Raw genomic sequence first — 26606 nt, 5'->3', positions numbered from 1 at the left:
TAATGAGCCAAGGGTTCCACATCAGTTTTATCCGCTTCACGCCTCAGCAGCTCCCCAACTATTGTTAATAATAGTTATATTTCCGCATAATGCACGTCGACGAAAGTGGCCGCATGTTTTTGGCTTTCTTCTGCACTCATTTGCTTTTTTCAACGAAAATAACAAACATTTACTGGTATTCTCTCTTTCGGCAAGTGATTGCAACGCTTTTGTAAGCAAATGGAACTGTGGGTTGAGTGTTTGAAGGCTTTTTTACAAGTTATGTGAATGGGGCAGATGCTTATATGGCTGGCAGACAAACCATAGACAGTTAGGTGGCCCACTGCTAAGGCTGCTCATTAATTTCGTTTGAGGTGTGAAGAAACGGCTTCTTTTTAACAATAGCTCTTTTAACGACTTTAGAGCAAGCATTTAATTAATAATAATTAATTATTACACAGAAAGTGGAAAGGAGTATTCAATTTTACGAATAAAATATAAATATATTTAAGTGAATACTAAAAATTGTCATAAGATATGTTTGTAGCTTAGTTTTTGCTTAATACTTTAACTGAACACATTTCCAGCAAGTTCGTTGCCTAAGTCTTTTGTTTTTGTGCTAGTATGTTTTAAAGAATCATCTTAAGGATTGTGGGATAAATGTCCTTTGTACTTAGCATCACAATGCACTATATTTATGACACCAACTTTAATTCGGTGCGCTTTTCTTTTGATACCACTATCCTGTGACACCTAGGTTCATTGATCCCTAAACTGGGTTAACACATTTGGCCACCCAGTTATTTTTCAATTTCGTCACACTTTCTTACCTTTAGTCAGTTTAAATCCTTTGCATTGGGTTCGGTTAATCCCTTTCAGCTGGAGTCAATGGCACAGCGGCGGATCACGATTGCTTTTTTGTGTTGGGTGTTCCACTGGAATCGAGGATTCGGATGTGTTCGTTGCACAATTTGAAACAAGAGCAAGTCTCGAGTTGTTCACTTGACTTTGTAGCTTGTTTGTATATTCGAAATTTCCAAAATATATTCCAATCGTTATAGATTTTCGATTCCGAGCACTGCGATCACGGAACGAAGGGACGCGCAGCGGACGCGAAGGTGGCTAACAGGACGCGACTGGTGAGACAACTCGTCGCTCACAAAGTTGAAATGAAAATGCGGCCCGGCCATATCGCTAACCAAGATTTTATATCGCGTGAAAGTTTTGACCCCTTTACCATTGGAGCTGTCGCTCCGCTCGAGCGCCCGATGCCTTGAGAAGCGGCAAAGAGAGCTCACGAAGATTGGAAGACTCGCTCTTTTGCTCGGCAGCACCTCGCCGAATGCAAAATATGCCGTTTTCGGGTATTCCAAAAACAAGTTTTCGGCCAACTTTTCATTTCAGGCCGCTTTCTGCTAACGCTGCTGGCAACCTTTTTCTCTTTCTCTTGCGGTTTTCAAGTAAGTGATATATATAAAACCAATCTTTTTGTTTTTTTCTGCCCACCGTCTGTGTGGTGTCAAGGTAACTGGTGACGTAGATCGGTGGTGGTGGCCTACCGGATACCGAGCGAGCTACCTCAACGATTGCCTAATTTCGATTGTTATTCGAAAAGGGTTCGCGTCCGGCTGTGAGTCAGCTAACGGCTTTTTTGGCCACGCTTGTTATTCTGGCCAATGCATTGGAAAATTAAATTATGATCGCCAGCCGCTTATGCAATCCCTAATGACATAATGCACACACTTAACGGGCCACGAGGTGTGTACGAAATGGGTGGTGTGGATTTTCATTTTATTGACCTTTGTGTGTGCGAAGCGTAAATAAATTTTATTCGATTATAAAGGCAACTTTTGTCTCTCTGAGGCGCATAGAAAATGTTTCGATTTTAATTGAGTCATTTACAGTTTCAAGTTCGTTGCCTAAGTCTTTTGTTTCTAGGGTAAATATATTTAAAGTAAATCAACTAACAATGTGTTGATTGTGCATCTTGAGGCATTGTTTACGCATATTGATATTCACTGCTGCTGTAAGAATAACTTGAGAAAGTTTCCTATTGTTATTAAGTGCTACACCATGTGGGGAATTTTATTAAAAAATACTAGGTAATTTACGGGTATATTTATGATTGTGCTACTTTTCCAGAAAACAATCTCTTATTTATTACCAAACCATAATTGTTTAATGGCAGTTATAATTTTTTAAATGCTACTTAATCATTTTTCCTAACTTCATTCGAAACTTAATTTAACAAATAAAGACGCGTGCCAGGAAAATGTCCCAATTTTGTGTTGTTTAAGGTTGTTTCCACCAAACTTCATTTAATGATTTCAGCCCAATTTTCAAAGGCCTTTGGGGCAAGTAATTCCATCTGCCCATTGCACAACCCAAGCAAATAAAGAAAAGCAAACAACTTTGTGCCCATTTGCTAGCAACAATTTGATCAATTTGCCAAAGTGCCAAACGCAAAAGTAAATTTGTCGTCCGCCACTCTCGATTTTGCACAAAAGAGATGGGCTTTTTGGACCACTCCACCAATTTCCGATGATGAAATGGCATAAAAATGCCAATTCAAAGCGGGCAAGTGAAACGAGCGAGCACAAGCCAAAAAGTGATTAAGTAGAAATGCCCAAATCCAAGAGAGATACAACATGATTGGCCGCCAATTGGCCAAAGCCGATCCCAAAAGCTAAGAAAGTAATCGCCGTACGCTATGAACTTTCATTTAAATATATATATCTATCCACAGGTACGCATCTTGGCTGCCCAAGCGATGACATCGAAAGAAATCGAAAGTTCCGCCTTTTGCCTTCGGGTTTCGATTTCATTTGAAGTCGATCTCGGCCAGGGCACGGCAACGCCCCGGATTTGGATTTCCACGCCCGGAGTGATTCACTGGCTGCTCCATGACGTAGATCCTCTGACACCGGCACATGAGCTGGTAACATTATCGCCCGCAGTTACGCTTCCAATTCGGAATTGGGTCAGGGACGTGTCTGGCATGCTAATTGCACCGCGATCCGTCTCGGCTGACGCACTCGTACGTGGGCAGGCCCTCATCCCGTGGCTTCTTTTGGGCTTACATTCGTTTCTAGAAAATTGAGCAACTTCTGGGCCCCCATTTTGGGGCTCAGTTCAGGTCGCGAGAAGTTGGGGAAGGCAATGGTTTTCGGCTGGAGAACGCGGTCGTGACGCAATCTTTCTGGGGAAAGTGGCCTCACTTTGAAGTGAAGTATGCCAGGAGAAGTGGAAGATATTTCATAATAAAATTAAATCCGAGTATGCATTTGTGGGTGTAGACTGGGATAATTTCTATGGTTAAGTTATTTGTAAGCTTAACTAATATAAAAATATAAAAATTAATATACAAATTGAGTTATTTTTTGTTTCGAATAACCTCTTAAACAATATAGTCTAATGATTGCTGAGTTATTTCCCCCACCTTGACTGTTACAAAAACCCACAATAAGTTGATGTTAAAACGTTTAACCACCAGTCTAAAAATATCTTTACAAGCTTACCAGCTGTCGAACCTTTCCTCTGTTATCCATTTCACCTCCCAAAGTAACAAAAGTCCCAAAATAATACCGGCTTCATTCAGTTAATTTCGTTTCATTTTTGTGAAGATAAAAACCAGTTGCTACCACAGATTTGCACAACTTCGCTTTTCTTTCGTGTTTTTGGTACCGCTAAGTCAGTGCAGTTATAACGGTGCACAATCTGGGCGCTTATTGTTTATAAACAAATTATTGTGGACCATGGCCCGACCCCAACAATCATGTCAATCATTATGCAAGTCGCACTCCGGCCGGAGCTGCAACCCCGGGCCCGGTCATCGAGCTCGAACTCAATGGAATCGCCACGCTTTTTACTTTCCATTTCTTTTGTCAGTCGCTGGGCTGCAATTTACTGTCCGTTTTTTCCACTGTTTTTCACTGTTCACTCCGCCGCTGGCGGCTTTTCCGTTGTACTGTCGCCAGCCCTAAATCACATTTATAAAGACAATGAACCTGGGTCTCAGACGGCAACTGCTGAAGGGCAGCCTACAGGTGTACATCGGTTGAAAGGTGCGAGAGAGGGCAAGTTATTTGCTATCATTAATCATTTTGAGCAGAACAACTGAAAAAATCTTAAAGTGGAATGCTCGAGATGAACCCAATCGATTCTTTCAGTGTGCGCAAAACATGTCAATTGATTTTGAGTTTGGTTTCGGTCCACGCTCGATGGCTGCTGCGCCCTTTTTGGCCATTTCTTCGACTTGGGCTGCATAAATGGCGCTTAATTATTATTTTATGCATATGACTTGGGGCCGGGTTGGGGTCGGCTGGAAGTCGGATGGAGTCGAGTCGAGCATGGACGGAGCCTGAGTCATGCGCCATGTATCACTTTCACTCGCAAAAAAAAAATCAAAAAAGCGCACACAACTAAGGAAAAAATGGCATAGCAAAATGGCAAGAAATCTCAATCGGGCAGCGAAAAGCCAGACACAGACAGCCAAAGGCGTGTCTGGGTCCCAGGAACAGCCAAAAGATATATACGCAAACATGTGGCGTTACAAACATTACAAGCCGATCAGACCCGATCCGATTTTGTATGCGATCCTCCGTGGACGATTTGCTTTTAATTGCGAAAGACAGAGTGGCTGCATAAGCCGCATAAACTCAACATTAAACTGCAGTTGAAGGCGGTGAAGGGTCTTAAGTCCGCGCGATTGCATAAGCCACTTAGTCTTGCCAAAAAGAAAAGATCGCCTTAAAAATAAAGTTTTCTAAAGAAATGGGGTATACAATGGCTGTTTGTTTGCTTTGATCGCAATCCCATTTCAAATTCCGAGAGATTGCGTGGCGAAGATAAATATTGATTGTAGACAGTTGGAAATTATGTGTATCTTTCGATTAGACTCTGCATTTAGCACACACTCGAGTGTTTTCACTTTCATCTCATGGGCCCAGTTGTGATTTTTCAGTTTTCGGTGGTATCTGTGAACTGTGCGTATGCAAATTAGGTAGCGACAACAAGGCGCAGAAATACCGTAAATGGCCAAAAGCAAAATCTCTGCTACAGATATGAAAAAAGATGCCTGAAAGATACACACAGTTAACTGTTTTTACTTTTTTTTTCAGTTTTTGCTAAATGAAAGAGAAATTGTGTGCGACGGCACCAAGATTTGTTTTTTTTTATATATGTATATAGTATGCTAATTGGTGCGCTAGCTGAAGCTCAAAGTTATAAATGCCCAGTTCATAAGTCGTAAGCAAGAGCATTATGATTTAATCGGGCTGCTGGAAAGGGGCGAAAATTACCTAAGGTTTTTGGGGCTATAAAACCACTTATAGGTGATATATACTTGCATCTACATCTTTAAAAGCTCGTAACTTCATTGATAAAATGAAAAGATCAAAAATTTTAGAAACTAGAAAATAAGAACTTATATTAATTTAATATTTGGGTATTAAAAAGACTATCTATAAATATATTCAGAGTCCTAAATATGATATCGATATGTTTAATAATTCCCAAGTGAATATGAAAGTTAGCGAGGAATCTCTTTCAAAAGAGTATCCGAATATTTACTAAGTCATGCTAATTTAACGACTGATTAAGCCCATGCTGCGATTCCATATGCGAATATATTACAGATTTGGCATAGCGGAAAGCACAAGATTCGTGAAATATGGCTGCTTTCTTTTGATATTTCTAAGGTTGGATAACACATGGCTTTGTTGTGTGGGATTTTAAAACGTTGCGCAATTCGGCAAGGTGAAACATTTGTCCCCCTTAAAAATCGAAGGCATTTGTAAAATGCATTAATCATTTATGTTTGGACCGAGTGTGATCTCAGAATCCACACATTAAGTGAAAAGTCGGAGGAATTTAACACCCATTAAAACGGTTTGGTTTCGCTTTTCGGGGGCCTTTTGCTTTCATTGGAAGCCAAGTTAATTTAATATTAGGCTCTGAACCGAGGTTAATGGTTGCGGTTTGTATGCGTTTTTCAGCATTATTAATTGCATTTTAATGCTATTTATATCAGAGCACGTTGCCTAATGATATAAGGCAACTCTCGTCGTCTTAGGGTTACTTAATGACCCTCGGTCGAAAGATTTTTTCAACTTTTTGCCTTTTTAGCCACGAAACTGTGAAAGAGAAATGCCTCAGAGCCAGAAAGAGATGCGGAGAAAGCATCGCAGCAAGTAGCAACATCGACATCGTACCAAAATCAAACCAACTGCAACAATTCGCCAACATACTCGTACAAGAGCAGCAACAACCACAGGAACAGGTGAACTTACTCGCATACCCACCTGGATTTCTTCCATTTGTCTGCTTTTTTTTCTGAGAGCATGCAAATCCGCTGGGTGATTACTTTCGATTGCTGTACTGCTGAAAGGTTGCAGCCCGCTGATTAAGTTGCTGTCCGAGATTTGTTCACGCTGCTTGATTTGCCTCTGAATAATCATGTATATTTATAGGTTTCAGCTCGTCAAGAAATTAAGTTTATGTACAGCTATTTAAAAGTTTCAACTGCTTAAAAAGGTGAGTGCAATGGGGCCATAAACTTTGAGTATATATTAAAAAGAAGTGTTTAAATTTTAATTAGACAATTAACTTATTTTCACCAAGTCTCTAATAAAAAATATAATTTGATATGTTTAATTTATGTTTATAATTTATATCTTAATTGAAATATTTATTAAATAAATAAAAAAATAAATCAACAAATTAACAAAATAACAATATATGATTTGTGGAATTTCCTTATCATAATATTGAATGAAATAATATTTTAAATATTTCTACAAGTAACGGTCTAATGTTACATACATTTGACACATTTCTTTTACATGATTTTACACAAATGTGGTCTTAAGTGTTTATTTAGTGCACTTTACAGCACTGCCAGCACCAGCTGATTGATCCCGCACTTTCAACACTCTTTGCGCCAAAAATCGAACTGCGTGTAATTGTGTGCGTGTTCAACACCGAATGTTTTTGGTTTCTTATTATTATTAACAAAAAACAAGTGACCCAGAAATATGAGCGAAACGCTTGCAGAAACTGCAGCTGCAGCGGAAAATGATGAGCAGGCCGATGACTCGATGGAAAAGCTGGAGTTCGACGAGGAAGACGAGCAGATGGTCTCCGGCGAAGATTTATTGGGTGGCAAGAGTTTGATGATGTCGGATGACAGCGAAAACGAGGATGGATCCCAGCAGCAGCAACGAAAGATCTCACCCAAGGCCAGGCGCCAAAGGGTGATGGACAGTGACGAGGAGGAGGTTCCCATGGAGCAGGGAAATGATGATTCCCCAAAGAACAGCGAAGATGTGGAGGGAGAGGTGGTTTCTAGGCCGAAAAAGAAGGTTCCCGCCATCATGGACTCGGATAATGATGAAGAGCAGCAGGCGGACAACCACGAAAAGACGGAGGAGAAGCAACCCGTCAAGAAAGGCAGGAAGAAGAGATCCCAGGGGAACGACGATCAGGAGGAGCAGGAAAAACCTGTGACAGCAAATAAGACCAGGAAGGCGGGAAAGAATAAGAAACAGACCCATGTAGACAAGGTGGAGGATAACACTTCCAAGGAGGATAAACCAAAAAGAGTAGTAAAAAATAAGAAACAATTGGCTACAGAGGATAAATTCCTGGAAGACGAAGAGGTTGACGGCCAAGAACAGCCTGAGAAACCTGCTAGGACACAAAAGTCTAAACAGTTGGCTAAGAAACAGAAGCAACCAGACGATGAAAAGGAGGACAAGGGCACAGAACAGGAGAATATGAAATCTGCCTTAAAAACAAAGGCAAAAAAGTCCGGCAAACCCAAAAAGAATTCCCAAACAGACAAAGAGGAGGATTCGCAAATGGACGTGGATGAAGACTCCAAAAATGATCAAAAAGAAGATCAGGAGCCTCAAAAGCAGAAGGCAAAGAAATCAGCCAAGAAAAATAATAAAAAGTTGGTCAGTGAGGAGCAATCGGAGGAAGTCACGGATCAGAAAGACCTGGAGCAAAAGAAGCCACCTAAGAAAAATAAGTTGAATAGTATTGACAATAAGGAGGACAAGAAGCAGGCAGTTAAGCCTAAAAAGATGGCCAAGAAAAACAAACAGAAAATACTGAGCGATGACGAGGTACAGGAGGATCAGGATGAAGAGGTGGACGATCAGGATCTCAATAAAATGGACACTGAAAATGAGCCAGAAATAGGCAGCGAAAAGGAAGACCATGATGTGCAGAAACCACCCATGAAGGCGAAAAAAAAGAGGCAACGAATGGACAGTGATAGCGAAGATGAAATCCCGAAAGCCCAAAGCGAGGAAGAAACCAGTTCACCCAAAAACAAGCTGAAGGGTTTGGTGGACTCCGAATCTGAGCCGGAAGAAGCTGCTGCAGCAATGAGTCCCATCAAGAACAAACTCAATGGATTGGTGGACACGGAATCGGAACCGGAGCTAGAGAATCCATATGAATTTGCAGACGAACAGGAAGCGCCCATAGGAAGCAACGACTCCAAAGGGAAGCCCAAGAAGACCAAAGTTGTTCGCGTGAGTTTTTTAAAATTTATGATTTTCGATAATAAGTTAAATACATACATTCATATAATTAGGAATCAGCTAAGAAAGCGCTGGAGGGGATGCAGGCCATCCAAAGTGAACAGCAGCGTTTGCACCGCGAGGCGCACATCAATGTGCCCTATCATCAGCCGAAACCAAGGACACTGAAGGAGTTTCTTAGCCGACGAACCATTAACGCTCCTCTGGCCACGGCTCTGGCTGGAGGAAGTCCCATGCCCAGCAGGCAGCCAAGGAAGTCGGTTGGACTGCGGATGACCAGGGAGGAATTGGAGGCTTATGCGTAAGCTACACATGGCTTTCTTGGACAATAGATCGATTTAATCTAATTTATTTTTAGGAAACTTATGGAGGATCGCGCCAAAGAAGCTACCGAGTTCTTTAAGTCTGAATCAGAGCCAGATGAAGAGGATGATTCGGAGAACGAAGAGCCAATGGAGCTAAAAGACAATCCAGGTGTTTTGGACGAGGTGCTGGATAATCCCAAAACTCCAGAGCAGCCCAAGAAAGACACAGAGGACTTGACGGGCCAAGCAGTTATAGCGGATTCTGTCTTGGGTGAAGACCTGCCAGATGATCCCGTCGGGGTAGCAGCAATGGTGGCAGATTCTATTGCTGAAGATGAACCCATTGCATCCACTTCTTCTGCTGGTGCCTTGAAATTCAGTGATTTTGAAGTTCAGCAAGAGATTAATGCGAAATCTCCGAGCAAAGTCTGTCTGATTACAGAAGTGGTGGAACTGCCCAAGCTGGACTTGAGCACCATAAACATAACACCGCCCTCTAAGCCAGCCACTCCTAAGATCAGCGAAGCTATTCGCCGGCTGAAGATTGAGAAGAGCTCTGATGAGAGCCCTTCGCTGAAAGGCGATCCAAACATGGTTATTGATCTAGAAACGGGTGATATGTTTGCCAAAAAACCAACAGGTGTTGATGATCTGCTAAATCGTCTGATGAAAACGCGGGAAGCTAAGAAGCACAAGACCACAGAGACTGTTAAGTATGTAACCCACTTTACCATCTTTTTTAGCCCGATAACTTTGGTACTTAATTTTAGCATCCTTACCACGGAACATGGCAAGCTGGAAATGTCCAAGGTGAGCATTCACCTGCACGAAGAGGAAATCGCAAAAGAACCAAAGCCAGGAGCGGGTTACATCAAAATGCAGGAGCATCTCAAAACCCTGATCACCAGGAAGCGCATGGAGGACCTGCGCAAAAAGCAGGCTGAGGAACAGGAGAAACTGGCAGAAGATGAGGAGGAAGGCATGGATGTGGATGAAGAGTACGAACCAGAAGATAAACCTGGTTATGCAGAAGTAACTATAAATGAAGATGAAGAAATCATAGATAAAGGTGAGAGCACTGCTGAGGACGATGACGATCCTGAAGAAAACAAAAACGATGCAGACGAAGATCCCGAAGCCGATGCAGTTGAAGATCTAGAGGATGAGGAAAATGGCAGTGAAAGTGAACCGGAGCCAGAGCCAGAGCCAGAAACGCAAACCAGGAAGAAAACCCGCATCATTAAAGCCTTCGAGGACGACAACTCCGAGGATGATGATCTCGACCTGCTGCAAACTCCGAAGCCAAGCAATGTTACTCCCATAACAGCGACACAGTTGCAATTATCCGCCCACAAGCTCTTCGATGCGGAGACCCGACGCACGGCCAGCGACGAGGAGAATGAACTCCTTGATCTGTGTTCTGGCCAGTTTCCGCAAACCCAGATGCTCTCCTCCGCCGCTCCTTCAGTTGATGCAGCTGTGATTAGTCAGATTCCCATGACACAGTTTGGCGGCAGCAGCCAGGCCGCAGATGAACTGGAGGGTCTGTGTTCTGGAACCTTTGCCACCCAGTTGCCATCGCAGGCACCCACTCAACACCAGCAGGAAGAATCCCGAGAATCGGCGGCCGTGGTCAACAGAATAGTATCCAGCGACGAAGAAGCCCAGGCGGATGCATTGGAAGTGGATAAGCCGAGAAACAAAAAACTCACCAAGAAAAGGCAAAAGAAAAAGGCCAAGCTGGGCTTCTCGGATGATGAAGATAGCGATGGTGAAGCTGAGGAACTCGAGGAGGAAAGTGACATAGAGCCAGTAGAGGAAATTCCGGAAACCTTTGTAGACTACGATTCCGAGGAGAATGAAATTGTTGTGGAGATGACCAAGAAGGATCGTAAAATACGAGCGGCCAACTTTGTGGACAAAGAAGCTGAGCTCTCCGAATCCGAATGGGGATCTGCCGACGAGGACGAGAAGAACATGGATGAGTATGACATTGAGTTGGGCGACGACGATCAGTTCGATCGTGATAAGCTGCGGCACGAGCTAGGCCAGATACATGCGTAAGTAAAAACAAAAAATGCAACTACTTAAAGTTTTTTTAACCATATTACTGTTTTGATAGACGTAAAATGATGGATCAGGATATCCGGGAAGTGCGCAAGATCAAGGAAATGCTCTTCGAAGAGGAAGAGGAGGGAGCGAATCGCCAGCGCCAATTCCGTTGGAAGAACGTGGAGGCCGGTTTCACTCTAGATGATAGTCGACCCGACAATGGTGAAGGCAACGAGGGCAGTGGCGATGAGGAAAACGAGCATCTGTGGCGAAAAATCCGCTATGAACGCGAGCAGCTTCTCTTAGAGAAAGGTCTAAAACCGGTGCGAAAATTCGATTACTTTCCTTATGTTCTTTTCTAAAACTTCTTCATCTTTCAGGAGGTAGCCTCACCGCTCTCCACGTCCGTGATAAACACCAGTAACACTGGTAATTCCATTCGCCGGCTGAACATTATTTCCTCTAAGAAGACAACTGTGGAGGTGAAGAAGAGTTCTCCGTTCCTGATCTCAAAAACAATAGCTGGCAAACAGCAGAAGAGCGCAGCTCGTGGCTCCTTTCTAGTTCGCGACCAGCAGACGCTTACCAAACTGGCTGGACTCACAAAAGGAACCTCCGGCGATGTGGACGCAGCGGAGGGCACTATTTCCGTGAAGTCAGCGAAGGCCAAAAACTTTGTTTTCGCCACGTTAACGGAAGAGGAACATGAGGTGGGGACTTGCTTTGATCTTGGAATTATAATTTCTTCTAAACCAAATGAGTTAAATTTCAGAATCGCAAGAGAAAAGCAGCCGATTTACTGAACAGCAGCACTGAAACGGGCGTGAACTTCATGAAGAAACCAAGAATGGAGCCGCGGAGAGACAAGTGCCTAATAGATCAGCTCCTTTGATCTTGTCTTCTTTTAAGCTTGGACGCACCTTAAATGTACATTTCGAAAGTTAGACTTAAGACAGGTAATAGGAGTGAATAAAAATAAATTTAATTTACATATATTTCTTTAGATTAGAGCATTATAGGCGATTGGTACTGCTTGATGGCAGGAATTTCTCAAAATTACCGTCCGAGTGTTATGAAATTTGGTATGTAGGAAGGTAATGCTTAGGAATACTATAAATTTCAGTAAAATCAGTTAAATTTAATCAGAATTTCACAAAAATTTAGTTTTATCCGCGCCGTAACGGTCTATTTTGTATAATATATGTATATATTTTAGTATATTTCTCCAGCTAGATGGTATATTTCGCGCCTTTAAACTTTGGTCATACTGTGTGAATGAATGTGAATTCTATACAGAAATTGTGAATATGTGAGTGAATCATTTACAAAGTCGCCGTGTTCCAGGAGGCAAAACAAAGCCGCCACCGCCTCCTCCGCCGTCGATAACATTAATCTAATCTACACATCGCGGCGAACAGCGCTGCCGCAGCTAAATTTTCAACAACCGGCGGATCGGGTCGTCGTCAATCAGTAAACACTCGCCCGAAGACGCCGCCGGACGTTCCAGTCCCTAGTAACCAGTAAGCCAGTCGCCAGTCGCTAGTCCAGAGATCTCACAGTCCGACGAACAAACAGCAAACAGCAGAAATGGTGGCCCCCTCGAAACTCAGCCAGGTGCTTAGCTACCAGAACTTCGTGCATGCCGTATCCGGAGCTGCGGTGAGTGGGCAAATATTTGCCGGCTAAAGGTCAAGATGGTAACGGTGCTAATTTGCATTTGGTCAACTCTTCACAGGGCGGCTGCATCGCCATGAGCACCTTCTATCCACTGGACACGGTGCGTTCCCGCCTGCAACGTAAGTGCCCCAGGGATTTGACAATCGAAGTGTAACTAATAATCTGCAGTGGGAACCCGATAAGCGGGCCATGCTTTGATAATTTCAATAAGCACACCTATAGATCTGCGGGCGAGTTCAAATTCCAGCGTTTGAAACTTTCTATTGATGATATGTTAAAGAGCCCCTTCTAATCAATTGCCCGCACTAATCCAATTTTAGGTGCTGCTTCTAGATGGAATTCGATAGCGTCTAGTTTATGTGCCTAGACAAGATTGTGATTATTATATTTCTGGTTGGGATAGGGAATAATTAAAAGTCTATACAAAAACCAAAGATATGATATAAGTGAATATAGTTCTCCCTATGATATTACATAGAAAATATTGAATTACAACATGCATTTGATATGATGTGCCCAAAATATAACTATGTCATATCGAGGGTTCACTTTACAAGGTGTGCACTCTAGTTCCTCGAGTACACGAACAGTTTATATTATCTGAATGCATAAATTTTGCAATTGTATAAAGCCATTGGACTTTGACTCGCAAAATGAAATATATAAAACTTTTTACAGAAATCAGTAAAAATTCTTTAAAAAAAAGGAGTACTTTTTATATAAGTAAACTCTCATAAAGAAAAGGTTTTTGCAAGGTGACGCTTGATGTACTTTTTAATGACAATTGTAGCCAATATTTACTGCATATGCTTGCATATACGACTAGAGCGCTTTCAGAGTTAATACCAGAAATTGGATAATTATCATAATAGGGTTCAAGGTTGGGTTGATATCACTGACTCGTAGTATGCGTGACAAGTTAAATTAGCGCTTAATCCAAACACACCTGAAATACACTTTGTTTCAGAATCTCCAGCTTAAAACTTATTGTTATCTCACATCAATCTTTGCAGTGGAGGAAGCCGGCGAGGTGCGCAGTACCAGGCAGGTGATCAAGGAGATAGTGCTGGGCGAGGGATTCCAGTCGCTGTACCGAGGTCTTGGACCTGTGCTGCAGAGCCTATGCATTTCGAACTTTGTCTACTTCTACACATTCCATGCCTTGAAGGCGGTGGCATCGGGAGGATCCCCATCCCAGCACAGCGCTCTCAAGGATCTGCTACTAGGCAGCATTGCCGGCATCATCAATGTGCTCACCACCACACCCTTTTGGGTGGTCAACACGCGACTGCGCATGCGCAACGTGGCCGGAACCTCGGACGAGGTGAACAAGCACTACAAGAACCTGCTGGAGGGTCTCAAGTACGTGGCCCAAAAGGAGGGCCTCGCCGGTTTGTGGTCGGGCACCATTCCCTCCCTGATGCTGGTCTCCAATCCCGCCCTGCAGTTCATGATGTACGAGATGCTTAAGCGCAACATCATGCGCTTCACCGGCGGCGAGATGGGCAGCCTGAGTTTCTTCTTTATTGGCGCCATTGCCAAGGCCTTCGCCACGGTGCTGACCTATCCGCTGCAGTTGGTCCAGACCAAGCAGCGCCATCGCAGCAAGGAGTCGGACTCGAAACCCTCCACTTCGGCGGGACCCAAGCCCCGCACCGAGAGCACACTGGAGCTGATGATCAGCATACTGCAGCACCAGGGCATCCGAGGGCTGTTCCGCGGTCTGGAGGCCAAGATCCTGCAAACCGTGCTCACAGCCGCCCTGATGTTCATGGCCTACGAAAAGATTGCCGGCACCGTGGTCATGCTGCTCAAGCGCAACTGAAAAGAGGCTCTAGTCTACAAGTAGTTTTACTCAATTAAACCTAACGTAAGCTGTAACACAAACATACACATTCGGACATAGGATATGGCCAGCACACAGACTCTCCAAAGTTTAGTCGCTAAGCGTCAATGGATAAAGAATAAAAGATTAAATAGTTAACAAAAGTAAATAATAGCTGGTTCATTTATTTATATTCGTCTGCACAGCAGATGGTCCATCTATAACTAGGCGTGGTCATTGCTTTATACCATTTATTGGGCAGGTCGGTGATGGTCTCAATACCTTTTGTTCCTTCAGTTAGTTCTCGGTATCTCCGATGTCATTTGACTTATTCTTATCATTACTAGATTGGGACTCCTCTGAAGATGCAGTTTCCCCAATGGTTTTCTGCTCCTCATTGTTGCCCTTGGAGTCCTCCGAAGACTCCGACTTGGCATCTGAAGATTTCTTATTGCTAGGATTGGCCAGCTCGGCCAGATTGAACTTTTTGGACTCCAGATAGTTGTCGATCACGCTAAGCAGGCACCAGCCCCTCAAGACCTCCACGATGATGGATTTCTTGGCCTCCTTCAGGTCCACCTTGTTACCCACGTTCTTGGAGTTGACCAGCTCGGCCAGTTGGGTGATGATTTGGTCCCGCTTGATCTGCTGATTGTAGCGATGATTGAAAATGATGCCATAGCTGGTGGGCTCCTTGAGGAAGTGCTTGTCGAAGAGCAGTCCGGCGGCAGAGATGATGTCCGGCATGTTGGCGCGGCAGACGGCTTCGATGGGCACCAGGCGGAGGACAAATCGGGACATTGACTTGCCGGTGGTCGCTATGTCGTTGATTATGTGTTTACCCAGGGCCACCGGATCCTCCAGTTGGGTGCGGATGAACACGCAGTTGGTGGTGTTGGTGTCCACATTCTGGAATCGCACCTTGCGCTGGGAGAGCTTCTCACGGCACTTGGCGGCAGCTGCTTCCAAGTCGTCGTCATCGTCGTCTTCGCTGGCACCTCCAGTCGCCGGCTTCCTCTCATCCTTACCCGCATCGCCAGCCGCTCCAGCTTCCTCTGGCTGCTTATTTTCCGGCTCATTCTCTGGCTTTTCCGGGCCGTAAAGTATGTCCGCGTAGTGGTTCAATAAATTGTAGCATTCGCGAACACATGCCTTCTCGTTGATGTTGCACGTGGCAAAGAATCCACGTTGGCCGGGCTGGAGCACCTGCTTCTTGGCGTGGAAATACTTCTTCTTGTTGTTATTGAACTTGTGGTTTTTGCCCATTTTCGATTTCTTTGCAGCGGGTTCCATGAAATAAAACTTATTTTGCTTTACCGGCTGTTTAAATAAGAGAGACCGTAAGTACAATGGCAATAATGCCGCACTTCAAAAAAACTACTAAAATGGGTAGAACGGAAATAGGAAGGTATGGTCACTTTAAAATTGAAAATATTGAAAAAAATTTAATTTTTGGAATTGCTTTATATGAAATAAAACATAATTTCCTAGTATTTACGAATTTCTTAATCCGTAATACAATTTAATTTCCAGCTTAGCTGTGCTTCCAGTCAACTACTTTTAAAGTAAATCTTGAATTTAACCCCACCATCAGTTTCCATTTAAAAAACATCCATTTGCAAAATGATCCAATGCCGATCAGCTTTATGATTCATTTAATTGTAGTTACTTTTATTAAGCCGACAATTCTTCTCACATACATTTGCCGTAGTCTGTCACTTAAATTCAATTACTCTCATTCCATTTGATGTTGTAAACATTATAGCGTAATACGTATGTGCCTGTTTTCGGTTCGAATTTAAAATTAGATAAATTTAAGAATTTTGGAATTATTTATTTTCTGCGTTCGCACTAAGATTAGTTCATCGTCATTCGTTTACATCGTGTTATTAAACGTAAGAAAAACAGAATTCATCAGTTTCAGTTGTTTGCACACTTAAATGCTAAAGCATGGTAGCATATATATGCGAAATGAAAGTACAAAATACAGATGGTGAAGGCTGCTGAATATCTAACTAAAGACCTATCTCGCTCCGCCTGGACTTTATCCGCAGACTTCCGTTTCAAGTTTTTGATTGTGGTTTACCAATATACAGCGGTATATCATATTAATGTATAAATAAATGTATTGCAAAGTGGCGTCGTTGCCGCCCGGCTTTGCTCTGACTTAAGCCTTAATGTTGTGAACTTAATGGTACAGGGGTTCCTAAAACATAACTAATCAATCAGATGCACTATCTCGGCATGAATGCGCTTCTCGCGTCCCATTAAACATAGTGTGTGAAAATGTACAAGGCCAAGAGCAATACAAAATTATCATCAAATTAAGATTACGAATTATGCATATAGTGGTTTAAAGTAAAATGTACAATTGTTGCTATTTATATAAAACAAGCTAGCGCGTTCTTTTTGCTTCCGCAATTGCATATGCCGCATGTCATGCAGGATTGCCATAACTTTTGCCCACATATCCTAGAGTCTCGGTTGTGTATATGGGGTACATGGGATGTGATCGATGTCCGCTCGCTTGGTCTTTGCATATTTACCAATGTTTTTAGTGCTTAAATTTGAGGAAATTGCACACTGCCGCTTTTCCAATTTGGTCTGCGGGAAAGGTGACAGGTGCTCCTAAGGCCAAGGCCGAGAACCGAGCAAAAGTAAGTATTATCAACACATTGCCAAATGGGCTGCACGTGAGAACGTGTTCACAAGATTACTTTTAATGTCCAACGGCCGTAGTGTCAGTTTTAGTTTTTCTTTTCATGCTCTCACGTATTCAAGTGCCATATAAATCTGGTTCCATATATGTATATAAATAGGTGTTATCATGATTGTTTGTGGTGAAGAGGGAAACGTTGCGGTGCTTACAATTAGGTGAGGTCTGCTCGTAGGTGCATATGACTATAGTATTTATAGTATGATATAGCTTGCACTACCATAAGATCAATGACGTTTAAAATCAAAGTAAATATACAAAGCATACGAAGGGTAAATGAATCGAACTTAGCTTAGGTCAAATGTACAGTGTTGTGTGAAAGTTAGGTGTGTTGTTTCATATGTTTTGTGTGGTATGGCTGTCCGATAGAACGCAAAGTTATGACAAAAGTACACAAATCAATCGAACATACGCAAGATTTTGCTGAGTAGGTAACATTTAAAACCGCCCGGCTGATTGCCCGCCCCGAAAATGAACTTAATCCTAAGCATAGAGCGTGCACTCAATGTAACTCGTGGGCACGAAGCCCTCGTCCCAGCCATTGGAGTTGTTCTCCCGCCGCACCCGCGTCCATCCATCTCCTTGGTCGATCTCAATCACTTGCAGTTCCTCGCCCTCGCTCATGGGTATGCTTCCCTCGCTGGAGGCTACAGGGGATTAAGTTCAGCATGCATTAGATGTTATACCGCAAGCATTCTTTCCACTACTCACCTTCAAACGGATACAGGGCTCGACATTTTCCCACCGGATTAAGGGTCTCCACTTCCGTTTCATAGTAGGTATCCTCGCCAATCGCATTTTCGTTGGCGCTGCCCTGTCCCGATCCTGGCAGGGATGTGTGCGAAGTGCCCAGGCCACTCTCGGGACTTGCCGAACTGCTGGATTTCACCATGGAAAAGGCAAAATGAAACGAAATATTTGAAGAAGTTGCAATTTTCACATTATTAAGTGTCATCATGTTTGGTGTAGAGCAATAAAGATCAAAAATCAAGATTTACTACAAATTAGAAATTGGTAATTAAATTTAAATTGGTAATTAAATTTTTCTTATATCTTTGGCTTATTGTGGACTTTCTGGGCTGTGTTACTTGTTTATATGCTTTTAAATGAGTAAGGAACCAACACCGAAGAAAATGCCACACACCGTGAATAGTGCTGTGATATTATGATCAAATTAAATAATACAGATTAGATATGCAATGCCAAATCATAATGCTACGATAATGTATGAACGAGTATGTTTGTGGGTGAAATATATATATATATAAACATTGAACGTAGACTTATGAGTGTACCCGTTATTGTTATTATTATGCCCATTTTGTATTTGCGCCACATTATCCTCAGAATCTGACCTGCTTAAGCTGCCAGCATCATCGGGCTGGTCGTCGCCATCATCATGATGGTCATCGGCACTGCCATTGGAATGTCTAAAATAGAGTATTCAATTATTAGATTACTTATGGTATTGGTTAAAAATGATGTTAACTCACCTAGAGGTTCGATGACCGTTTTGCAATTGATTTCGAGTCGCCTGTGGACTGCTGGTGGCAGTCGGAACTTGGCTGGCCTTCTCCAAGAAGCCCTGGTACTTCTTCAGATCCACTTTCAGCTTCTCCAACTTGTGTTCCGACTCGTTCAGTTGTCCCTCGACGGTCATGGGATTGCCCAGCGAAGAGTTCGCCTCATAGACGATCTTCATCTTCATCAGGCCATCCCGTGCTTTTGTTTCCTGGGCGATGTTCTGTGTCAGTTCGGCGATCTTCGCCTGCAGTTTCTTTCTTCGTTGGTTAGGTGGCAGATCGCTGAAGTCCTCCTTTTGTCCATCCGCGGTCAGAGAATTCTATGGCAATTAAAGCTTGGTTAGTTGATTGAATTACAAATATGTCTGATGATATCTTTATAGGCCAATGCAATGAATAACAAAGTACAAATCAGGACTAAATAGACAAGACATTCACAAGACACAACAAGAGTTGCACGCAGTGATTAGAATCAGTACAAACAACAGAAGAAACTGAAACATCAGATAAAAATATCAACACAACAAAACAATAAATGCAGACTTTTTATAATCCAATGCCCCACTTTCGATATAATTCAACCCAGTTTCGAATTCAACAGGCTATCAAATGGTATCATAAAGAAAAATTATGGAAATGAAAAGAAAGAGAAAAAAGGCGATAAATCTATTCAATCATGCGGTGGAATTCGAGAGCTAATGGCACATAAAAAACAGCAATAAAACAAAAACAAAGTTTAAGATTGATAAATAAATAATGTGTAAGTGTGCTGCTGTGGCTTTCAGCTAGTTGGCCAACAATTTACTGGTTAATTTAAAGGCTTAACTATTTGAGGATAATTGGTGGTGTTCATTTTTAGAACCTGACTATGTTTAATCAAGCCAAGAATATGCCGATCATTTGCGTTCAGGCGTTCAAAGTGAAAGTGGCTCAGACTATTAATTATTGTTAATGGAAACGATATGCTAGTGATGGTTAGATTCTTATTTAGCTGATTGTGATTAGTAGATAGCGAGATAGTGGTGTTATTAAGATTAATCGTAAGGGGCTAGTTTAGGCTAGACTTAGTTAATGTTAGTTATGTTATTTAGTTGGGAGAAAGCTGAAAGATTCATCATACCTTCATGGTGATACAGGCTTCAATTATCTGCCGTTGCTATTGGCAGCGAATTGATTTAGTATTTATTTTGTAGGTTTACATTTTTTTTGAAATTGTATCACATGTTTGTCGGTTGTGTGGTGTTGTGTTCGTGTGATTTAAAGCATTTAATCGTTTTAAAATCGAATGGCAGCAACAAATATGTGTACAAAAGTAGAAATCAAGAGTTAATCAATTAATATTCGTGAGTTATAGAAGAAGCTTTGGATTTTTGGGATAAGGTTGCAGTCGGTGAAGGGCGAACTCAAAGCACAAAGTATTAGTAAATGAGACAGATACAAAACATGGCAATTCATAAGCAATCCGAGGGATGAGGCGTTGTATGTATATATGGAATGCCGATCTGGTAGTGGAGTATGAATGGAGAGGACACGCATTGAGGACTGTGGACACTTGGTACTTACGGCAAGAGACAGAACCATGTCCAAGTGAAATAAAGATATGGTAATCGAGATTCGATCAAATTAATATAGAAATAGAACGGAAAAGAGAGAAGACTGGATGAGTAAACCATAAAAAGACACAAACCATAACCAAGACCTAGGATTTATCAATAGAACATCGAACTTAAGAACTAATCAAGAAGCGTCTCAACTCAAGGGGCAAGTGCATAGAATGGAACGGACAAGTGTGGCGAACTGAAAACTCTGGACGATAGAGATAGTCAGGCAATGGCATCGAGTCTAAAACCCACAGAGGTATCCCAAAGGTAAGCCCCTGGATTTGGCCACGGATTGCCTCACCTTGTTGCTGCCGAATATGTTGAAAATGCCAACGCGTTTCTTCAGTTTGTTGGCACTCATCGTGCCCCTAATGGTCAGGTGGTTCGATGTCGAGTTGCTGTAGTGCGATTCCTGCACGGAATCCGGATCGCATTTGGACAGATCCTCGAAGGGTATGTCCCTTGGTGGCGTGAAACCAGATTGATATCTGCAATTTGGGCAAAGAAAATGAGTGTTACTTCCATATATTTATAAGAGAACTGTTTCCAACCTTTCTATGACTTTGAAGGTATCCTCCTTTTCGTTGATGGACTCGCCGGCCTTCACGATGCCCTCCATGCAGCGGGCAATGATTGGCGCCACCGATGACTCCACATCCGCCGCTCCCACAATGAATTCCCTGAAGCCACGTGTGCGCTTCTCGTCCAGCTCCTGCAATCGATTGAGGACCGCGGGCAGCAGCATGCTGAAGTGCTGCTGCTGCAGATTGTTCGTCTTCTGCAGCTGATTGGCGTACTCGTTCTTCGCATCGTCCGACTGCTGAATCTTGGCCGTCATCACGTTCTTGTAGCGCTCCACCTCGGCCCGGCTGAGATTGAGGTCCATGTCCGCCCGCTTGTAGCTGTCCACCGCCTTCTCCGAGTCGCGGTAGGCCTTCTCGTAGTTCCGCTTGGCCCGGTCCAGCGAGGAGAGCTGTGTGGTGAGGTTCTGCTGCAGGGTGGCACCTTCGCTAAGGCATTTCTGCAAGTACAGATGGGTACGCATGGGTTATTACTTAAATTGATGTTTTTTTTGGGAATCCCAAGCACTCACCTTGCGCTCCTCGCGCAATGTCTTGGACAGAAGCGTCACTCCCGCGATGATCTGCAGCTGCAGGGACTCGGACACCACCTCGCGCTGTCCCGCCAGATCGCCCACCTCCTTGAGCAGATTGCGGAACGCTTGCACCGATGTGAATCTGTAGTGTGGAATGAGAGCATGTGAATCAGTTCGACCTACGCCAATTTGCGCCTGAGGAGTACTACGAGTGGTTGTGCACCGAGAAAAACCGCGTTTATAATTGTGAACCATAATTGGAAGAAACCAACTATCACTGATATTTTTATATGCTATTACAAGTGCGACATATTTTTCTCTGTGCAGACCTTTAGCGTTGTTTATAAACTCAAGACAGTCCATAGCCCAGGGCCCGATTTATGGCGCTCTCGGATTGACAGAGTTGGACACGCGCTGTGGAACACCCACGCGACTCCGGATCTCTTCTGTACGTCCGTCCGTGGTCCGTTTGTCTATCATCGCCGTCTGTCAGAATGGCCACTCTATATGGCCGGAGGAATGGGGCATAAATTTATGGATTTTACAACTGAATATGGCAAAGCGCTTGGCATTTCATTACCAAGAGTTCCACTTGGCTATCGCCATGGCTTCGCTATAGCTTCATTGTCATGTTACACACATGCCACACTCACAGATCTATTTGCGGGTCATGATGTCAGTTTGTCAGTTTGTCAGTTTGCCAGACTGCCAGTTGGGCCAGATTTGCATGGCGTGTAATTAAAAGCCGAGATTCCCAGACCACACAAAGTGGCACTACTTGAACCTCAGCCGAGTTCCAAGTGGATTTTTCCGCGCAAATTGAATGGCACACAGCACGCACAATTAGAGCAAAAGTCATATGAGATTATCCCAACCCAAATCCACTTAGCACTTTGCCAACAAATATGGCAAACAAAGTGCAACAAATTACGGATAATTTTCCAAAACATTTAACAAACGAATAGGGTAAAGGAAAATACAAAAAAAAAAAAATAAATTATACTATATGGTATACATTGTATCGTTTTTGATCGCGTTTTTGGTTATAATGCTTACTCATTGTCTTCCTCCTCCTTCTTTTTGGGCTGGTAGTTTTTCACTAGGCGCCTGCAAAAACGAAAGGTAAAATCAAAATCATGGCATTAGTGAAACTTTGTTTATGCAAAGAAAGATATAGTAATAATAGTAGTAATATTAATAGTAGCAGCGCAGCAGCGCATTTGCATTAACACGAGACTTTTCATTTTGCGATTGCCAAGGCGGCTCACGCAAAAGATTTCACTGCGCCGCGCATTTTAATACAGTTTCTTAGTTTTTCCTCACAGTTTCATGAGGTGGCTTTGTGGTCTAGTTGCTACTACTACGGGTACTCAGGTATACTATCCCAGCAGACAAAAACTTCGAGAATGATATTACAAACGATAGTTTTGCGGACTTTAGGCGGACAAAACGTCCGATTTCAGATCCAAAAACGATAAGTTTACGGGACGTATTTGGTATCTTTTGCGATACTTTTATAATATTATTTACGGCACATTTGCATTTATACGGATCCCAGTTTTCGTCCGTTCTAGCGTCCGTTTTCGGGTCATATATTGAATAGTCGCCCATACCTTTAACACACTTTTGGAAGACATTTTGAGACACCTCGACTTCTTTCTCAGTGTAAGACTGCACCTCTAGCCGCCGCAAGCAACGTTAGACGCGTAATGATAAAGTCATTAAAACGAGTCAAGACGGTAGCTCCCAGCCATATCAGGGGCCATAGTTCAGTCCCACCAGCCAGGGGGAGAGGAAACTAAAACTGAATCTTAAACTGAAGCTGAGGCTAAAGACTGAGACTGAAGCGAAGTCATCAGACGAAGCTGCGACTCATGGTGGGAACTCGGTGCCAGGCAGTGGGAAACCAGTGATTCTCCCCTCTTTTGAAGCGAACACCTTGACGAGGCAACATAATCTTCGCTTAAATTAAACAATTATGACGAACTGACAGCCTACACCGACCCACGCTGCCATGTTGGGCAATCGACTGGGTAACCGAAGCCTAATCCCATTAGGTCCCCACATGTCCCACGTCCAGTTCTGCTGGACAAGCCAGCAAGCGGGCATTGGGGTTTGGAGATTGGGGATTGGGGATTGGCCACTCAACGAGGCAGTCGCGTGTCAATTGCGTGGGGCAGGTCGCGGTGGTGTCTCTGCTCGGGTGTCACTCAATTTAGTGCAGTTTACAATTTACAGGGGCGCAGCTCTCGAAAATTCCCGGGATCCATAAACATAAACGTATTGGCGGTAATTGAAATGCGCCACAAGTAAGTGCATATGAGAGTGCATACAATTAACTATTTACGGTTATTGTTTATGGCAATCGAGCGTTGTTCTGTCGCCAACGAAGGCTGCAGCAAATGTAAAATAATGTCCAAGACAAAGACTTCGATTAAATGCGTTTTAAGTTAAGGCCTTTTTTGTTTTTTTGTTTTAGCCGGGAAAGGAGCCTGCTGGACAGCTGGGCAATCAGTTCCACAAGTGGACGACCTTGTGCTCATTTCTTGTCATCACGTTTTTTGGCTTTACTCGTATATCGGATTTACATTAGCGAGAACATTAATATTCGGCTGCCAAAAGGCACAAGACATGCCACAAATGGGTGAGGCCAGTTGCAACTAGAGAAATATTTATATTTAATTGGCTATTTGTTAAGCCCAAATTAGGCAGTGACAAGAGTATTAATTCGTTCTAATGCCTTAAAAGTAACTAAAAATAAAATCTGTGTCTAAAGGGGATATTGATATTGGTGTTCAGGTGATTAAAAGTGTTTAATCATTTCAATTACGTTAAACTTTAAGTCCGTAAAAGCATTCTTATGAACTGCTTTTGAAATGTATTGCCCAACAGTTAATCCCCTAATTTGTATTCTTTATAAATGACAGATTTATAAGGGGGATAAGGAGGACTCACCTTAATTTGCCGGCATATTCCGTTTCTATGGCCACTCGGTCGCGTAAGAAGTTGGCAAACTTGTCCAGAGCATCGATGCCTCTGTTCGTGTGTATCGCTAGATTCTCGTTCTGATCCTGAAAGTGTGGAAAATGTGCAGATGGAATCTATTAGAAAAAGCTGCGGCTGGGTAGATAACACTTAATGCCTTCTGACATTGAGCCAAGGCAAATGCGTAGATATATGCGATAAATGCTGTAGATTGAGAACAGCGCAAAAAATAATACGAAATTAATCTAACTTTTTAATTAGCTCGATATATATAGGAAATTCGCTGCGTAGCAAATGGAATTCACTTATACGCGAGCACTGTGGATAAAGATCTATCTTATACAATGCCATAATGGATCGATTCATTGGGCTTTCAAGTTGTCTTGAAGACCGAACCATTAACTCATTAGCCTTAAATAGGAGCTCTGAATTTTAAACGCTACTAGTCGACAATTTCGAGTGATACAATTTGAAATTATGGCATGGCCATTTGCCATTTGTAAAAATATGTATCATTAGTTTACCGCTGACACAAATATGGGCAGTCACTTCCTTCTCGTCAAGCGTTATGACATAATATGGGGCTATTTTCTTTCATTTTTGCTTTCTTTTGCTGCCTTTGTGGGCAATTTGCAACACTTTTCAATACTATGTTTGTCAATAGGCCGACCGACCTAACAACAATCAAAACAAACTGCGCTCCACTTTTGATTTCATTTTCGCACGCTGACAAAACAACAAACAACAAGCCTGCAGAGACATCAAAAGACGCTGCCGTTTTGGCCGACTTAGCTGCCAATCACGCCCCCAAACGCAATGGCAAGCAGATTTGATTTTTAAGTGAATCCAGAGGGTAAAGTAAGCAGCTGAAAGCCCTCTAAAAACCGCTTAAATGGCACACAAACAAGACGCGTAGCCAATTTGCATTTGAAGTTCAGCTGAGCAGCCGAGAAATTAACATCAATTACATAATGAAACCCAGTTCCGATCATGGCCCAAACAATTTCCAAGCGCCAAATTGTCGAAAATTTACGCCGTCTGTATTTCGTATGTTTTGGTGTCTTCTTTGGGTTATTGCAAAATGTTGTAATTTTTGTTTCAATGTGATTATAATAATAATCTCAGTCGTTAGCAGTGAAATTCGGCAACGCTTTGGTATGCGATTTTCCGAAGCTTAAAGCGCTTTAACAACGTGCCAGCCATTAATTAAAACAATTGGCTTTCAATACGGCATTAAAAATCGAGTGCGTTTGTAGAATTTGTTTGATTAGGTTGTTTATTTTATCGCGGGCTTTTATTTTTGTATGTCGACTCTCGACTCGCCTTGCGTCACAGTAAAAACTTTCACCCGCTCGAAGGTGCGGCACATCTTGGCACTCAATGAAAAGCGTTTTCGCGTGGAAAAACGGAAAAGTGTCAGGCGACACGGCACAGATGTCAGGCGAGGAGCTGCAGTAATTGAGTTGCAACCGCCGCCGAGGGCGTTGGCCACCAGTTGTGGGTGGAAGCCATCAGGACTCTTGGTATTGGTCTGAAAACTGGGCCTATAAAATACGGCATCTGTCACTTGTGCCCCTGGGAAGTTAACTGTTTATGTAATCGAGTGCCAGACGTGCACTGGGAGAAAAAGTTACTTCAATACGTTATATACACTATTGAAATTTAACATCACATTTTTCCCAAGAGAAATGATTCCTTGTAGAAAGTCTTTTTAGGTAACCGAAGGTATTGAAGGTAATGTTAGTTTGATAGTTTTAATACTGAGCAGCAAATTGATGATTACTATTTTTTTGGTGCACACATTTTCCCGCGGCGCCTTTCCATCAATTCCATTCCGCTCGACAGAAAATCAAATCAAATTAATTTACTTTTCACAGTAACACACAGTGGTGCGCTTGCGCAATATAAACGCCCCCCGCCGGCGGGAAATTGTTTTTCCAATTGATCTGCTCCAATCGACTGCTCTACCTACCTACATATGTACATATAAAATATAAAGAAATACATATTTATGGCCAGGGGTGTATGCGTGCCAGTTTTCCATCTTGTCTGATTAAATGGAATGGCAAATTGGCAGCCGCTTGTTTGGGGCAGGAAAGTTGCCATTAGCGCTATTGATTTATATAAATGTTTAATGATAGGCCGCAAGTCGAATGCATTGACTGAGATAAGTTGATGCTGTCGCCGGGTTTATGAGGTGAGAATGGAATGTCTGCTAGTCTGGGAGTCAACCTCTCTCTGGTTCTAGGAGGGGATCAATCGATCGATCGATCGATCATCGATTGATTAGAGGGA

The 26606-nt window shown here is 42.8% G+C and overlaps 4 protein-coding genes across 10 annotated transcripts in view; 2 read left to right on the top strand and 2 right to left on the bottom strand.

The window, feature by feature from the left end:
• Window positions 1-6930: 6930 nt before the first annotated feature.
• Window positions 6931-11877, top strand: LOC122616397 (claspin). The gene is made up of 7 exons (XM_043791837.1): window positions 6931-8522; window positions 8585-8832; window positions 8890-9549; window positions 9607-10896; window positions 10959-11211; window positions 11269-11598; window positions 11661-11877. Exons 1-7 carry the CDS (start codon window positions 7014-7016, stop codon window positions 11778-11780), a joined length of 4410 nt encoding a protein of 1469 aa, XP_043647772.1. The 5' UTR covers window positions 6931-7013; the 3' UTR covers window positions 11781-11877.
• A 280-nt stretch (window positions 11878-12157) lies between these two features.
• Window positions 12158-14559, top strand: LOC122616399 (peroxisomal membrane protein PMP34). The gene is made up of 3 exons (XM_043791839.1): window positions 12158-12547; window positions 12624-12684; window positions 13579-14559. The coding sequence occupies exons 1-3, from the start codon at window positions 12476-12478 to the stop codon at window positions 14388-14390; spliced, it is 945 nt and encodes a 314-aa protein (XP_043647774.1). The 5' UTR covers window positions 12158-12475; the 3' UTR covers window positions 14391-14559.
• Window positions 14546-15743, bottom strand: LOC122616398 (THUMP domain-containing protein 1 homolog). Its single transcript, XM_043791838.1, has one exon. It carries the CDS (start codon window positions 15681-15683, stop codon window positions 14688-14690), a length of 996 nt encoding a protein of 331 aa, XP_043647773.1. The 5' UTR covers window positions 15684-15743; the 3' UTR covers window positions 14546-14687.
• A 460-nt stretch (window positions 15744-16203) lies between these two features.
• The window catches only part of LOC122616130 (formin-binding protein 1-like), a 32856-nt gene continuing 22453 nt past the window's right edge, over window positions 16204-26606 (bottom strand). For 2 of the 7 annotated variants that reach the window (XM_043791450.1, XM_043791452.1), the window contains 9 exons: window positions 24282-24397; window positions 22383-22433; window positions 21324-21468; window positions 20782-21251; window positions 20532-20718; window positions 18600-18949; window positions 18402-18536; window positions 17818-17984; window positions 16204-17753 (listed from right to left, as the gene is read on the bottom strand). In XM_043791450.1, coding sequence (XP_043647385.1) covers window positions 17590-17753; window positions 17818-17984; window positions 18402-18536; window positions 18600-18949; window positions 20532-20718; window positions 20782-21251; window positions 21324-21468; window positions 22383-22433; window positions 24282-24397 — 1785 coding nt within the window. In that variant the 3' untranslated portion in view covers window positions 16204-17589. The remainder of the gene's footprint in view (window positions 17754-17817; window positions 17985-18401; window positions 18537-18599; window positions 18950-20531; window positions 20719-20781; window positions 21252-21323; window positions 21469-22382; window positions 22434-24281; window positions 24398-26606) is intronic. The other 5 variants (XM_043791453.1, XM_043791451.1, XM_043791454.1 and 2 more) reach the window with 5 other exon arrangements.

Source organism: Drosophila teissieri, chromosome 3L, assembly GCF_016746235.2.
Source record: "Drosophila teissieri strain GT53w chromosome 3L, Prin_Dtei_1.1, whole genome shotgun sequence".
NCBI lineage: Eukaryota > Metazoa > Arthropoda > Insecta > Diptera > Drosophilidae > Drosophila > Drosophila teissieri.
Note: the sequence above shows the minus strand (reverse complement) of the source record. Positions and strands in the feature narration are given on the sequence as shown.

Excerpts from the sequence above, each read along its gene's own strand:
- LOC122616398 (XM_043791838.1), bottom strand. The coding sequence starts at position 15,683 with ATGGAACCCGCTGCAAAGAAATCGAAAATGGGCAAAAACCACAAGTTC.
- LOC122616397 (XM_043791837.1), top strand. The coding sequence starts at position 7,014 with ATGAGCGAAACGCTTGCAGAAACTGCAGCTGCAGCGGAAAATGATGAG. Across the intron at positions 10,897-10,958 it reads GAGCTAGGCCAGATACATGC|ACGTAAAATGATGGATCAGG; the intron begins GTAAGTAAAAAC and ends CTGTTTTGATAG. Across the intron at positions 11,212-11,268 it reads TAGAGAAAGGTCTAAAACCG|GAGGTAGCCTCACCGCTCTC; the intron begins GTGCGAAAATTC and ends TTCATCTTTCAG.
- LOC122616399 (XM_043791839.1), top strand. The coding sequence starts at position 12,476 with ATGGTGGCCCCCTCGAAACTCAGCCAGGTGCTTAGCTACCAGAACTTC. Across the intron at positions 12,548-12,623 it reads ATGCCGTATCCGGAGCTGCG|GGCGGCTGCATCGCCATGAG; the intron begins GTGAGTGGGCAA and ends AACTCTTCACAG. Across the intron at positions 12,685-13,578 it reads GGTGCGTTCCCGCCTGCAAC|TGGAGGAAGCCGGCGAGGTG; the intron begins GTAAGTGCCCCA and ends CAATCTTTGCAG.